General features: G+C 55.5%; 1 protein-coding gene across 1 annotated transcript; it reads left to right on the forward strand.

Annotated features, from left to right (window-relative positions):
* The first annotated feature begins 221 nt into the window (after positions 1 to 221).
* Positions 222 to 2,630, forward strand: TICAM1 (TIR domain containing adaptor molecule 1). The gene has a single exon (XM_081092512.1). It carries the CDS (start codon positions 233 to 235, stop codon positions 2,300 to 2,302), a length of 2,070 nt encoding a protein of 689 aa, XP_080948638.1. The 5' UTR covers positions 222 to 232; the 3' UTR covers positions 2,303 to 2,630.
* Positions 2,631 to 11,286: the final 8,656 nt, after the last annotated feature.

Genomic DNA, 11,286 nt, shown 5'->3' on the forward strand with positions numbered 1-11,286 from the left:
CATGGTGGCCTCTGCAGGCAGGTGCGTGTCTGGGCTGCTTCCCAGGCGCCCCCACCCCCACCCCCAGTGGTGACCATATGTTTCCTGCTCCCCACAGGTCGCTCCCATAGTCCCCTGGAGTCCGGTATGGTGAGCGGGTAGGGGACGCCGGGCGTGCAGGAGGCAGGGGTGTGGATCATGCCTCCACCAGCCAGCGCTTCTCCTGCCGTCGGAGGCCGCACCCAGCCTGCCCATGGCCGGCACGGGCCCGTCGCTCTCCGGTGCCTTTCACATTCTGGGCAGGGCAGGCCAGGACAGGCTCCTGCATCTGAAGCACAAGCTGAAGGCCGTGCGCCCCGGCCGGCAGGGGGCGGGCCTCCTGCACGCCATGGTGCTCCTGACCCTGGGCCAGGAGACCGAGGCCAGGCTCTCCCTGGAGGCCCTGCAGGCGGACGCGGTGGCCCGGCTGGTGGCCCGCCAGTGGGCCGGCATGGGCAGCAGTGCTGAGGCCACGGAGGAGCCCCCCGACGCCCCCTGGGCCGTGGCCCGGCTGTACCACCTGCTCGCCGAGGAGAAGCTGTGCCCGGCCCCCATGCGGGACGCGGCCTACCGGGCGGCCATCCACGTTTTCAGCTCCAGGGATGACCCCCGGCTCGGGGAGCTCCAGGAGGAGGCCCGGAACCGGTGCGGGTGGGACGTCGTGGGGGACCCGGGGGGCTTCCAGCCGCTCCACTCTGCCCTGGGCTGCCTCCCGCCATCCTCCGCCTCGCCCTCTGTGGTGCGCAGCCACCCTCAGCCCATCGAGGACCCCTTGGGCTGGAGCAGAGGCTGCTCCCTCCGGTCCACCGGCAGCCCGGCTTCCCTGGCCAGCAACTTGGAAATTAGCCAGTCGCCCACCATGGCCCTCCTCGGCCAGCACCACAGCCCCCGTGGTCCCAGCAGGCTGTGTGATGAGCCCCCGGAGCCCCAGCCTGTCCCCGCAGGCCTCCAGGAGCCCGAGGAGATGAGCTGGCCCACATCGGAGGAGATTGCTAACACCCTGGTGCCCTCCGATAGCCCGGCCCCCGGGCTGCCTGAGGCGGCCTTAGATGCGAGCCCGGCTGGCCCGTCCAGCGCCGCTGAGGATCCAGGCACCAGCACCCACTACCCAGTGGAATGTACGGAAGTGACACCAGCCCCCACGTCTCTCCCCTCGCCCTGCAGAAACACCTGCCCCGCCCAGGACCAGGTGCCACTACAAATCCCCGTGGAAGATACTACTTCCCCAGCAGCCCAGCCGTGCCCACCCACCTCCTCGGCCCCCGAGACGTCCCCGCCCAACCCGTCCCTATCGGCTCCTCGCTCAGCTCACCCGGCCTCCTCCTCCTCCTCGAGCCCGTGCCCCCCTTCTCCCGAGTTCCAGCCGTCAGAGCAGCAGTTCTTTAACTTCGTGGTCCTGCACGCCAAGGCGGATGAGCACATTGCTCTGCGTGTCCGGGAGAAGTTCGAGGCCCTGGGTGTGCCCGACGGAGCCACCTTCTGCGAGGATTTCCAGGTGCCTGGGCGCAGCAGCCTGCGCTGCCTGCAGGACGCCATAGACCACTCGGCCTTCACCATCCTGCTGCTCACGGCCAACTTCGACTGCTGCCTGAGCCAGCACCAGCTGAGCCAGTCGCTGATGAGCAGCCTCACGCGGCCAGGGTGGCAGGACTGCGTGGTCCCTTTCCTGCCCCTGGAGAGCTCCCTGGCCCAGCTCAGCCCCGACACGGCCAGCCTGCTCGCCGGGCTGGTGTGGCTGGACGAGCACTCGCAGATCTTTGCCAGAAAGGTAGCCAACACCTTCAGGCCTCACAAGCTGCGGGCTCGCAAGGCCAACTGGAGGAAGGAGCAGGACGCCCGGGCCCTGCGGGAGCGGCGCCAGCTCCTGGAGGGTGAGCGGCAGCGGGCGGCCGCGGTGGGCGCTGCACACGCCTCCTACGTCCAGACCTACGCGGCCTGGCAGGCGCAGATGGAGCAGCTCCAGGCAGCTTTCGCGAGCCACATGACGTTTGGGACTCAGGGGCCTTCTGGGGCCCCGGGGCCCCTGGGAGCCCAGCCACCCTTTCCTACGTACTGGCCCAGCTATCAGCCACCAACCCTGCCTCCGTGGCTGGCCGGCACCCCCAGCCCAACCTTCCCGCAGCCTCCGGTCTTCCCGCAAGCCTCACCTGTGCCCCCTCAGAGCCCGGGCCTGCAGCCCCTCATCATCCACCACGCACAGATGGTGCAGCTGGGGCTCAACAACCACATGTGGAGCCAAAGAGGGGCCCCGGCGCCCGAGGATCAGACCCAGGAAGCGGAATGAACCAGTGACACAGCCTGCCGACCCTGACTTCAGACCCGCTCCGGGCTGGATCTTGGAGAGACAAACCCACCCCCCCCCCACCCCCCACCCCCGTGTTCAGGGGATGCAGTAGGAGATGGGGTCACCTGCCACTTTCCGGACATTGCTGGGGACACCTCTGTGCCTCAGGAAATGGTGAAAAATGGGCCCCGATGACCTTCTGGCTCTCGGGGAGGCCGGAATTGGACATGGTGTTGTCAGACTCTCCGGGTGATGGGATGATGGTGGTAGGGAATGGGCTGGGGACAGCAGCGCCGTGTTTTAATGATAATAAATATTTATTGAATGTTTCTCTAGCGCTGTTCGCCTCTGCTAGGCGATCTGTAAAGATAAAAACATGCCTCCTGTCCAAAAAAAGGGAAACCGAAGAGAAAAGCACGCTTCTCCTCGTAAATGGCATGAACCGGAAATTTCCGGTATTTACTGATTTCATTGGGCAGAGCAGGTCACACGGCTCCTTTCCGGCGGCAAGGGTGCCTGGGAAATGCAGTCTTCTGATGGGCCGTGGGCTTTATTTACTAAAACTACTTGTAATACTAGAGGAGATGGAGAGAAAAGAGGGGGGTGGGGTATTTAGCAGTTCCGGCTGCAGCGCTTTTGGGGGCGGGGGTGTGTGGCGAGTGTGGCTTGATGCCCTCAGCAAGGCTGGGCTCAGATCCCACTGTGTGATTTGGGGCAAGTGTCTTCACCTCTGAGCCTCTTCTTTCTCAGGAGTGGGTTTGATTCCTGTGTTTCAAGGAATCAGTGAGTTGTTCCTAACACTGCAACACCGGGGACAGTGTGAGGGCGTATTAGCTGCATACTTGGCAGGGAGGGGATTCATCTTTTCTTGAGAATAGAATTTGTCGAGCACTCATCACTTCACAATTCTGGGGGCTTTAAAAATCTAAGCATATTTTAATCTCCCCAAACGACTTCCCGGGGAGGTAGAAGCTTCTATGGTTGGGCCCATTGTCCAGACGGGAAAAACAGGCCCAAAGAGGTGAATTCTGGTCTCAGAAGTCATGGCTTGGATCTGGGGAGATTACAATTGAAGAAGCCAAACTTCCAAGGGAGGAAATGATGGGAGAGCCCAGGAAGATGAATTTGGGGGGGGCTGAGCCAAATAGCGGGAGGCCCCCTTCACCCCACTGTCTGGTTTGCACATTGACTTTGCATGCCCTTTCCTTCAGTGCCTGCCGCCCCACAGGGCAGGCCTGGTATGATTCACCCAGGCTGTCATTCCCCACTTGCTTTTAGTGGCTGACTCAGATTTTGTGAGGGCTCTGCTCCCAGCCTCCAGAAAGATGAAGTGAAACCTGGGTGAGGAAAGCCTGAGATAGGGTCTGGGGTGCGTGGGGCAGGACGGGGTTTCGGAGGTAAGAGCCAGCTGTACATCACGACAGTGGCAGCGAATATGTGGCTCATCTGACCAACATGGATTGCGGGCCTGCCAGGATCTTCCCAGGCAGCGGGGTGCAGTCAGAGGTGGAGGAGAGGGGAGTAGTGAGTGAGTCATCAAATAAGGAAGCACGATAACAGGGCGAGGCGATGGGAGTGTCAGGAGAGGGACCTTTGGCCCAGGTGCCAGAGAGGGCCTCTCTGAGGGCGTGGTGTTGGAGCCAAGATCTGGAGGAAGAGAAGGAACTGGCTATGGATAAAACCGGGTGGGCTGGGGTGGGGACGGTCCGGGCAGAGGAAACAGCCAGTGCAAAGGTCCTAGGGCAAGCCATGTTTGACCTGTTGGAGGAACAGCTGGGAGGCCCTTCTGGCTGGAGGGGAGGGAGGGAGGGGAGGGAGGGAGGGAGGGAGGAGGTGAAGTCTAGGAGAGGCAGGTCGTGTACAGCCGTGTGGCCTTGTGGGCGACATGGAGGACTTGGATCCCGCTGCTCCCCACCCCACCAAGGGAGGTGGCCGCCTGGAGAGCTGGGCGCTGAGAAGGGCCAAGGCCTGACAAAGGTGCTCACAGGCGCCGTCTGGGGGCTGCTGTGGGAAGGACGGATGGGGCCAGGGTGGCAGCTAGAGGACTAGGGCAGATGGGCTTATTTCATCCTCCCAACAGCCCCAGGGACTGGAGACTATCATTGTCCCCAATTTACAGAGGAGGAGACAGGACCAGAGAGGTAAAGTGACTTGTCCAAGGTCACACAGCACATAAGTAACCTTCAGGAGCGGGAGGAAGAGCCAGAGGACTCTATTAAATTCTAGCCCACACGGAAACGGAGCAGCCTGTTCATTCATTGTCTTGATTTTTAAATTCTTCGAAATATTCTTGCTAATTTCATTATGTGTTGATTCATGGTTTCTCCACCACACTGTGCCCACCCTGAGAGGGCCAGGGACAGATCTGTCTTGGTCACTGTGGTGTTTTCAGAAGCCGGCACAGGGCATGGTACGTGTTAAATGGGTGGTAATTTTGACCGTTACTGAGCACCTGCTGAGTGTGAGCCTGTGGGGGACGATGGGCACACAGACCCGTTGCCCGCAGTGGGTGAGGAGAATGTCGATTTGTCTATCCGCTTCGCCAACCAGCATTGATTGGGGTCCTATTGTGCAGGCCCCGTGGGCACAGTGATGCCTGGGTGGTCACCCTGGAGGCGACCCGGACGATGCTGTTCTGTCCGTTCAGTGTGTCTGGCCCAAAGCCAGAGGCAGACTGTGATGGGGAAATGTAGACGGCTGCTGGAGCCCAAAAGGGACCCTTGGTCAGCCGGGGGGAATTGAGAAGCTTCTGGAAGGAGGAAGTAAGCTAAGACCTTAGGAGTGAGCCGGGGGCTGGGAAAAGAGCACAGCAAATGCCTGAGGGGAGGCCATGCAGGATATGGCAACTGCAGGCAGGAGGGCGGGTTTCCCAGAGCTGGGGGCTCCGCTATATCCCTGTTGCACCAGCGCCCCCTGGTGGCCACCGTGGGCCTGGGTGTTTCCTGGGGACATCCCATGTGCCCTCTGGGCCAGTCTTAAAAAAAAAATAAGGAAATTCTCTTGAAAATTTTCCCCCTTTAAAAACTGTGAAATGTGAATAAATAACAGATGTTTGGTTTTGTGGGTTTTTTTTCCTGCTTTCCATGATTTTATTTTATTTTTTTGGATTTTATGGATTTCTTTTTTTTTTCCAGATGTTTGGTTTTGGAGGTCAGTGCTGGGTCCCTGCTTGGACCGATGTCTTTCCGAGACGGTTAGATAGTTTACAGATGTTCTCCCACCCCGGGCCCACAGAAGCTTCACCCAGTGCCACAGCACATGCACAGCTGTGGCTTGGCTTGGGCAGAACGGGGGACAGGAGGTGGGCTGCATCTGAATCTCACAAATTTATGTTTTCAGCCCAGTCTGGTGAGACACAGAGGAGGCAACAGACCTCCTCCCCCCGCCCCCCCACAAGCCTCCCCAGTCATCAATGTAGCACTGCACACAAATGCACAATCAACAGATGTGTATTTAAGTTTACGTCCTGTTGAACAAGGAATACATTCTCATGGTTCAAAATTCGAAAGGCACCAAAGAGGAATCTGGATAAAGTTGCGCTCTCTCCCCTGTCCCCAGCCACCCAGTTTCCCCTTTCGGAAGCTCTATTGATCTGTATTCAACCCCTGCCCTAATGGTGTGTTCTCCCTGCAGCAGCCAGAGGACCCAAGTTAGTCATGTCTGCCCACAGCCCTCCAGGGACCCCAACTCCCTCCCTCAGGATATAAGCCCAAACCTTGCCCTAGCCGGTTTGGCTTGGTGGATAGAGCATCAGCCTGCGGACTGAAGGGTCCCGGGTTCGACTCTGGTCAAGGTCACATGTCTGGGTTGTGGGCTCGATCTCCCATAGGGGGTGTGCAGGAGGCAGCCAATCAATGATTCCCTCTCATCATTGATGTTTCTATCTCTCCCTCTCCCTTCCTCTCTCAGATAAATAAAAATATATTTTTTAAAAAAGAAAAAGTCGCCGAAACTGGTTTGGCTCAGTGGATAGAGCGTCGGCCTGCGGACTGAAAGGTCCCAGGTTCGATTCCGGTCAGGGGCATGTACCTGGGTTGCGGGCATATCCCAGTAGATGTGCAGGAGGCAGCTGATCGATGTTTCTCATCGATGTTTCTAACTCTCTGTCTCTCTCCCTTCCTCTCTGTAAAAAATCAATAAAATATATTTTTAAAAAAATTATTCTATAAAAAAAAAAAAGAAAAAGTCCAAACCTTCCCAGAGGCCCACAAGACCCTGTAGGAGCTGCCCCTATCCCCTCCTTGCCCTTACTTTCTCCCTCTCTACCCCTCGCTCACTCCATTCCAGCCACACAGGCTTCCTCACTAATCCTCCAACCTGCAAGGCCTGGTCCTGCCCCAGGGCCTTTGCACAGGCTACTCCCTCTGCTTGGAATGTCCTTCCGCCAGAAACCTCCATAGCTCCCTTCTCACCTCCTTCAGATCTTTGCTCAAATGCCACCCTCTCAATGGGGCCTTCTCTGAGCACCCCATTTAAAATTCATTTACAGTTGCACCTACCAGATCCCCCTGACTCTGCTCTATTTTTCTATAACACTTAGAACTTTTGGACAAATTAAGTCACCCATTCATTGCCCACATTGTCACCTGCCTTCTCCATGAGGATGTGAATTTATTCTGTTGCCTGCACTGCTGGATCCCAGTGCCTGGCACACAGGAGGTGCTCAATAAACAAACGCGAATTATGTTTAAGTCTGTTTTGTCTTTAAAACATCCTCTTGCTTCCATGTTTCCTTCCTGCCTGGTGGCAGGCAGTGCATGCATTTATCCATTAAACAGTATATACTGAGCACCTACTGTAAACCACGTTGGGTTCGGATTCAGGGGATCAGTGTTGACTAAAGCAGACTGTGCCTGGCCTCCGGGCTCACAGCCCTGTGAGGGAGTCAGACATAAGACTAGGTGGTTACAACTTGGGTAGTCCTGGTGTGATGGGCACACAGAGGTTTCTGGGGGGTGTCAGGGAGGGTTCCTGGAGGGCTCCTGTGGACGGAGAGGAGCAGTGTGGTTGACCTGGGCACAGGACGTGTCTCCCTGGCCCAGATGCTTCCTTTGTGTGGACTCAGGTGAGGCGATGAGCACTCGTGGCCACCAGGTGGCGCTGACGGCCAGTGTTTCCAGCCTCCCCTGCTCAGGGCTGGGGTGGGAGTCTCCTCCCAAGAGAACCCCGGAGGGACAGGGACCCCCAGAGAGCGCCCCTCCTCCTGGCTTACAGCCTCCTTAACGCGGCAGCCCAGCGGGGTCTTTGGAAATCATCAGCCTATTGCTGCTGGGGACCAGAGAGGGCAGACACAAGCCTTAAGTCACGGAGCAGGTCCCACCCCCGCCCAGCCTACACAGTCCCTCCGCCCAGCCCGGAGCGCCCTTGGGTGGGGACCTTTTATTTTTAACTTGGTCAGTGGACACGGCCTTATTATAGCCCTGGGAGGCGTCCAGGGTTTCGTTTCCAAGGGAAGTCACTAGTAAAAAAATACTCTTCCCAAGACAAGGAGCTGCCGGAGACCTCTCAGCTGCCCTGGCCCAGCCGCGCTCCTCTCCAAGGCTCCCTTGGGGCCTCAGACCCCCCCTGGGCTCTGTGCCCGTCCCCACCCCGTAAACACTGCCTCCTGCTCTGCTGGCACCCGGGCCTGGGGCCGGCAGGCTGAGGGTGGTGTGATGCGCCTGACCCCATCCCTGGGCGTCAGAGTCCCCTTTTGTCATACGGAGCGTTGATGCTCTTTGGCATCCTCCTGCTGATCCCCAAACTCTGCTTCCCTGTCTACTGTCCTCTGATTAATGTTTTTCTACTCCTTGAGTTGTTGGATAATTTTCTTTAAATGAATCTTCCCTCCCTGCCCAGAATTAGATGGTGGGATGTTACACAACCTCACAACTATACTAAAAGCCACTGAACTGTACACTTTACAATGGTAAATTTTACCTCAGTAAAAAAAAAATTGTATAAAGTACGAAGTTTTCTTTTTTAAAAAAATATATATTTTATTGATTTTTTACAGAGAGGGAGAGGGATAGAGAGTTAGAAACACCGATGGGAGAGAAACATCAATCAGCTGCCTCCTGCACACTCCCTACTGGGGATGTGCCCGCAACCCAGGTACATGCCCTTGACAAGAATCGAACCTGGGACCCTTGAGTCTGCAGGCCAATGCTCTATCCACTGAGCCAAACCGGTTAGTGCAGTACGAAGTTTTCTTTTAAAATATGTTTTCATTGATTTTTGAGAGAGAGAGGGAGGGAGAGAGAGAAACATTGATGGGCTGCCTCCTGCATGCCCCCCATTGGGGATGGATCTTGCAACCCAGGCATGTGCCCTGACCTGGAATGAGACCGTGACCTCCTGGTTCATAGGTGGACGCCCAACCACTAAGCTACTCCAACTTAGCTCATCTTTATTTTTAAACTTGGGTCATTTGCAGTATTAACATCTGTGAATTCACATGCTGGGTGGAGCTAGCTATGCTTTGTTCCTTAAGACACATTCAAATAAATACATAACTATTTAAAAAATTTAAAACTTTGTCCATGTATTAATGTACAAATGGGTGTGCATATAGGTGCCCTATAACTATGAGTGCTCTACTGGGTACTTATTTTTTAAAAAAATAAATATTTTATTGACTTTTTAAAGAGAGGAAGGGAGAGGGACAGAGTCAGAAACATCGATGAGAGAGAAACATCGATCAGCTGCCACCCACACACTCCCCACTGGGGATGTGCCCGCAAACAAGGTACATGCCCTTGACCGGAATTGAACCTGGGACCCTTGAGTCTGCAAGCCGATGCTTTATCCACTGAGCCAAACCAGTTAGGGCTCTACTGAGTACTTATTGTGTGCCAGGACGTTTTCATGGGTAAACTCATTTAATCCTTCATACAACGCCAGGAGGCAGCTGCTTACCATTACCCCATTTTACAGATGAAGAGACTGAGGCACAAGGAAGGGAAATGATGATCCCAAGGTCATGTGGCCTGTGTACTAACCACTACTCCACACTGCCCAATGAGCATGCCCATTCCCTGAAAGAGGAAAAAGCTAAATCAGAGAAATGATTGGTGGGCTGAGGACTGAATCTGGACCCCCCCACCCTCACCATGTATTTCATTCAATTTAAACTTAAAAAAAAAAAAAAAGCCCTGGCAGGGTAGCTCCTCTGTTAGGGCCCCAAGGTTGTGGGTTTGATCCCCAGTCAGGGCACATACAAGAAGCAACCAATGAATGCATAAAAGAAGTAGAACAACAAATTGATGTTTTTTGTTTTTGTTTTTCTTTCTCCCTTCTCTATTTCTCAAATCAATAAACAACTAAAAAAAAAATTTAAGCAGCTTTTGGTTTCAATAAAACCTTATTTACAAAAGGAGCCTGGATTTGGCCCACGGATCGAGGATTCTCCATTTTCACTCTCTTCTAAGCACTCAAAGCCCGTTTCTCTCTAGCACGGCTTCAGCTGCTGCAGTCCACACATTTCACGTGCTGTGTTTTATCTCAGTTCAAAATATTTTCTAGTTTTCTTTGTGTCTTCTTCTTTGACTGAAGCTGGGCCACAGGTGCCCACCCACCTGTGCCACCTTCCTGTCCCAAATGACATCTGAGTTTGAGGTCCTTCAGAAGTCAACGCTAAGCCACTTCAGCAACTCACAGCCGACCTTCCCTGGTCTGAGAGCCTCTTACTAGTCACCAAATACTGGCGCCCACCAGGCACCAAGCGCTATCCTGTGGTGAACAACTCTGCTCCCTTTCTCTCCAGCCCATTAAACAGCTCTGCCATCCATCCACCTACTGGCTCTGGCTCAAAACCTAATCCATTTGGACTCCTCTGATCCCTAGTCTCCAGCCTAGATCATCAACAGCTCTTGCCAGCCAACTTCAAAGTAGATCTGACATCTGTCCACGCATGGCATGACTTGGTCCAGCCCTCTTCCCCTCCCCCCCCCCCCCGCCCCGTGCTCACTGGGACACCTGCATAGCTCACCCCTTCCCCCCCAGCTCCCCCTCCCCCCCCCCCGCCCCCGTCTCTAGATCCACCCCAAACGTTCCCCCAGCCTCACCCACAGGGATCTCAAAATTGAAATCAGGCCATTCCTCTCCTTGGCTTGAAACTGCCACGGCTGCCTGTCTCCCTAAAGATAACACCCGAACAGCTCCCTGGGGCCTGAAGGCCCGGCCCCATCTGCCTGCACCCCCAGCTCCTCCTGCTCCCCCTCACTCACTCTGATCTGGCGACACAGGCCTCCTTGCTCTTCTTAGAATGAACCATGCGAGTTCATTTATTCATTCAACAAATATTTCAAGAGCTGCTCTGTGTCAGGCCTTCTCTTAGGCACTGGGAGCACGGCAGGGGTGAGCTTGTCTAGTGGACATTCTAGGGGAGGGACATGATGAGCAAAGGAAGCTTGTAAAGAAAAGGATGGTTACAGGAGTTAAGGTTATAAGGGTTGAGAAGGAAATACACGAGGGGGATGTGGTGGAAGATGGCTGGGGCTGTGCCTTGGACAACCTGGGAGGGCTTCGCAAAGGAGGTGACATTTTATCAAGATCATGGCTCGATGGGCTGCAGTGGAGGACATCAGGGCATAAGGCAGGGGGAGAGGATTGACCTGGGGGATCTCAGATGTCTTGTGCAAAAATGAAGTTCAAAGTCTCTTCTGTGACCTACAAGAGCCACAGGTGCTGGGCCGGGGGAGGGAACACTTCTCCCCCGTCCCTGCAAGAGGGGTGTTGCCGCTTGAACTTGGGCTGGGAATTGCCTAACACGTGTTGTGACAACCACTGGCTGGAAACACCCTCTCTGTCCAGCCCTCAGAATCTCCCACAGGAATCCACACCCCCACCCATCCTTTCTCCGGGCACATGTAGTGCCCTGCTGGGCCAGCGGTCCCAGGGGCTGGTCATCTCTCCTTTCCAGCCTGTGATGTGATTGGGGCTGAGCTATCTTTAACTTCGGGCCAGGACAATCCGATCCCCTCTCTGCCCCGCCCCTCCCCTCT

Source organism: Myotis nattereri (assembly GCF_964212035.1).
Source record: "Myotis nattereri genome assembly, chromosome: 5".
Classification (NCBI taxonomy): domain Eukaryota; kingdom Metazoa; phylum Chordata; class Mammalia; order Chiroptera; family Vespertilionidae; genus Myotis; species Myotis nattereri.

Bases quoted from the DNA above. Each gene is read 5' to 3' on its own strand.
- TICAM1 (XM_081092512.1), top strand. From the start codon at position 233: ATGGCCGGCACGGGCCCGTCGCTCTCCGGTGCCTTTCACATTCTGGGC.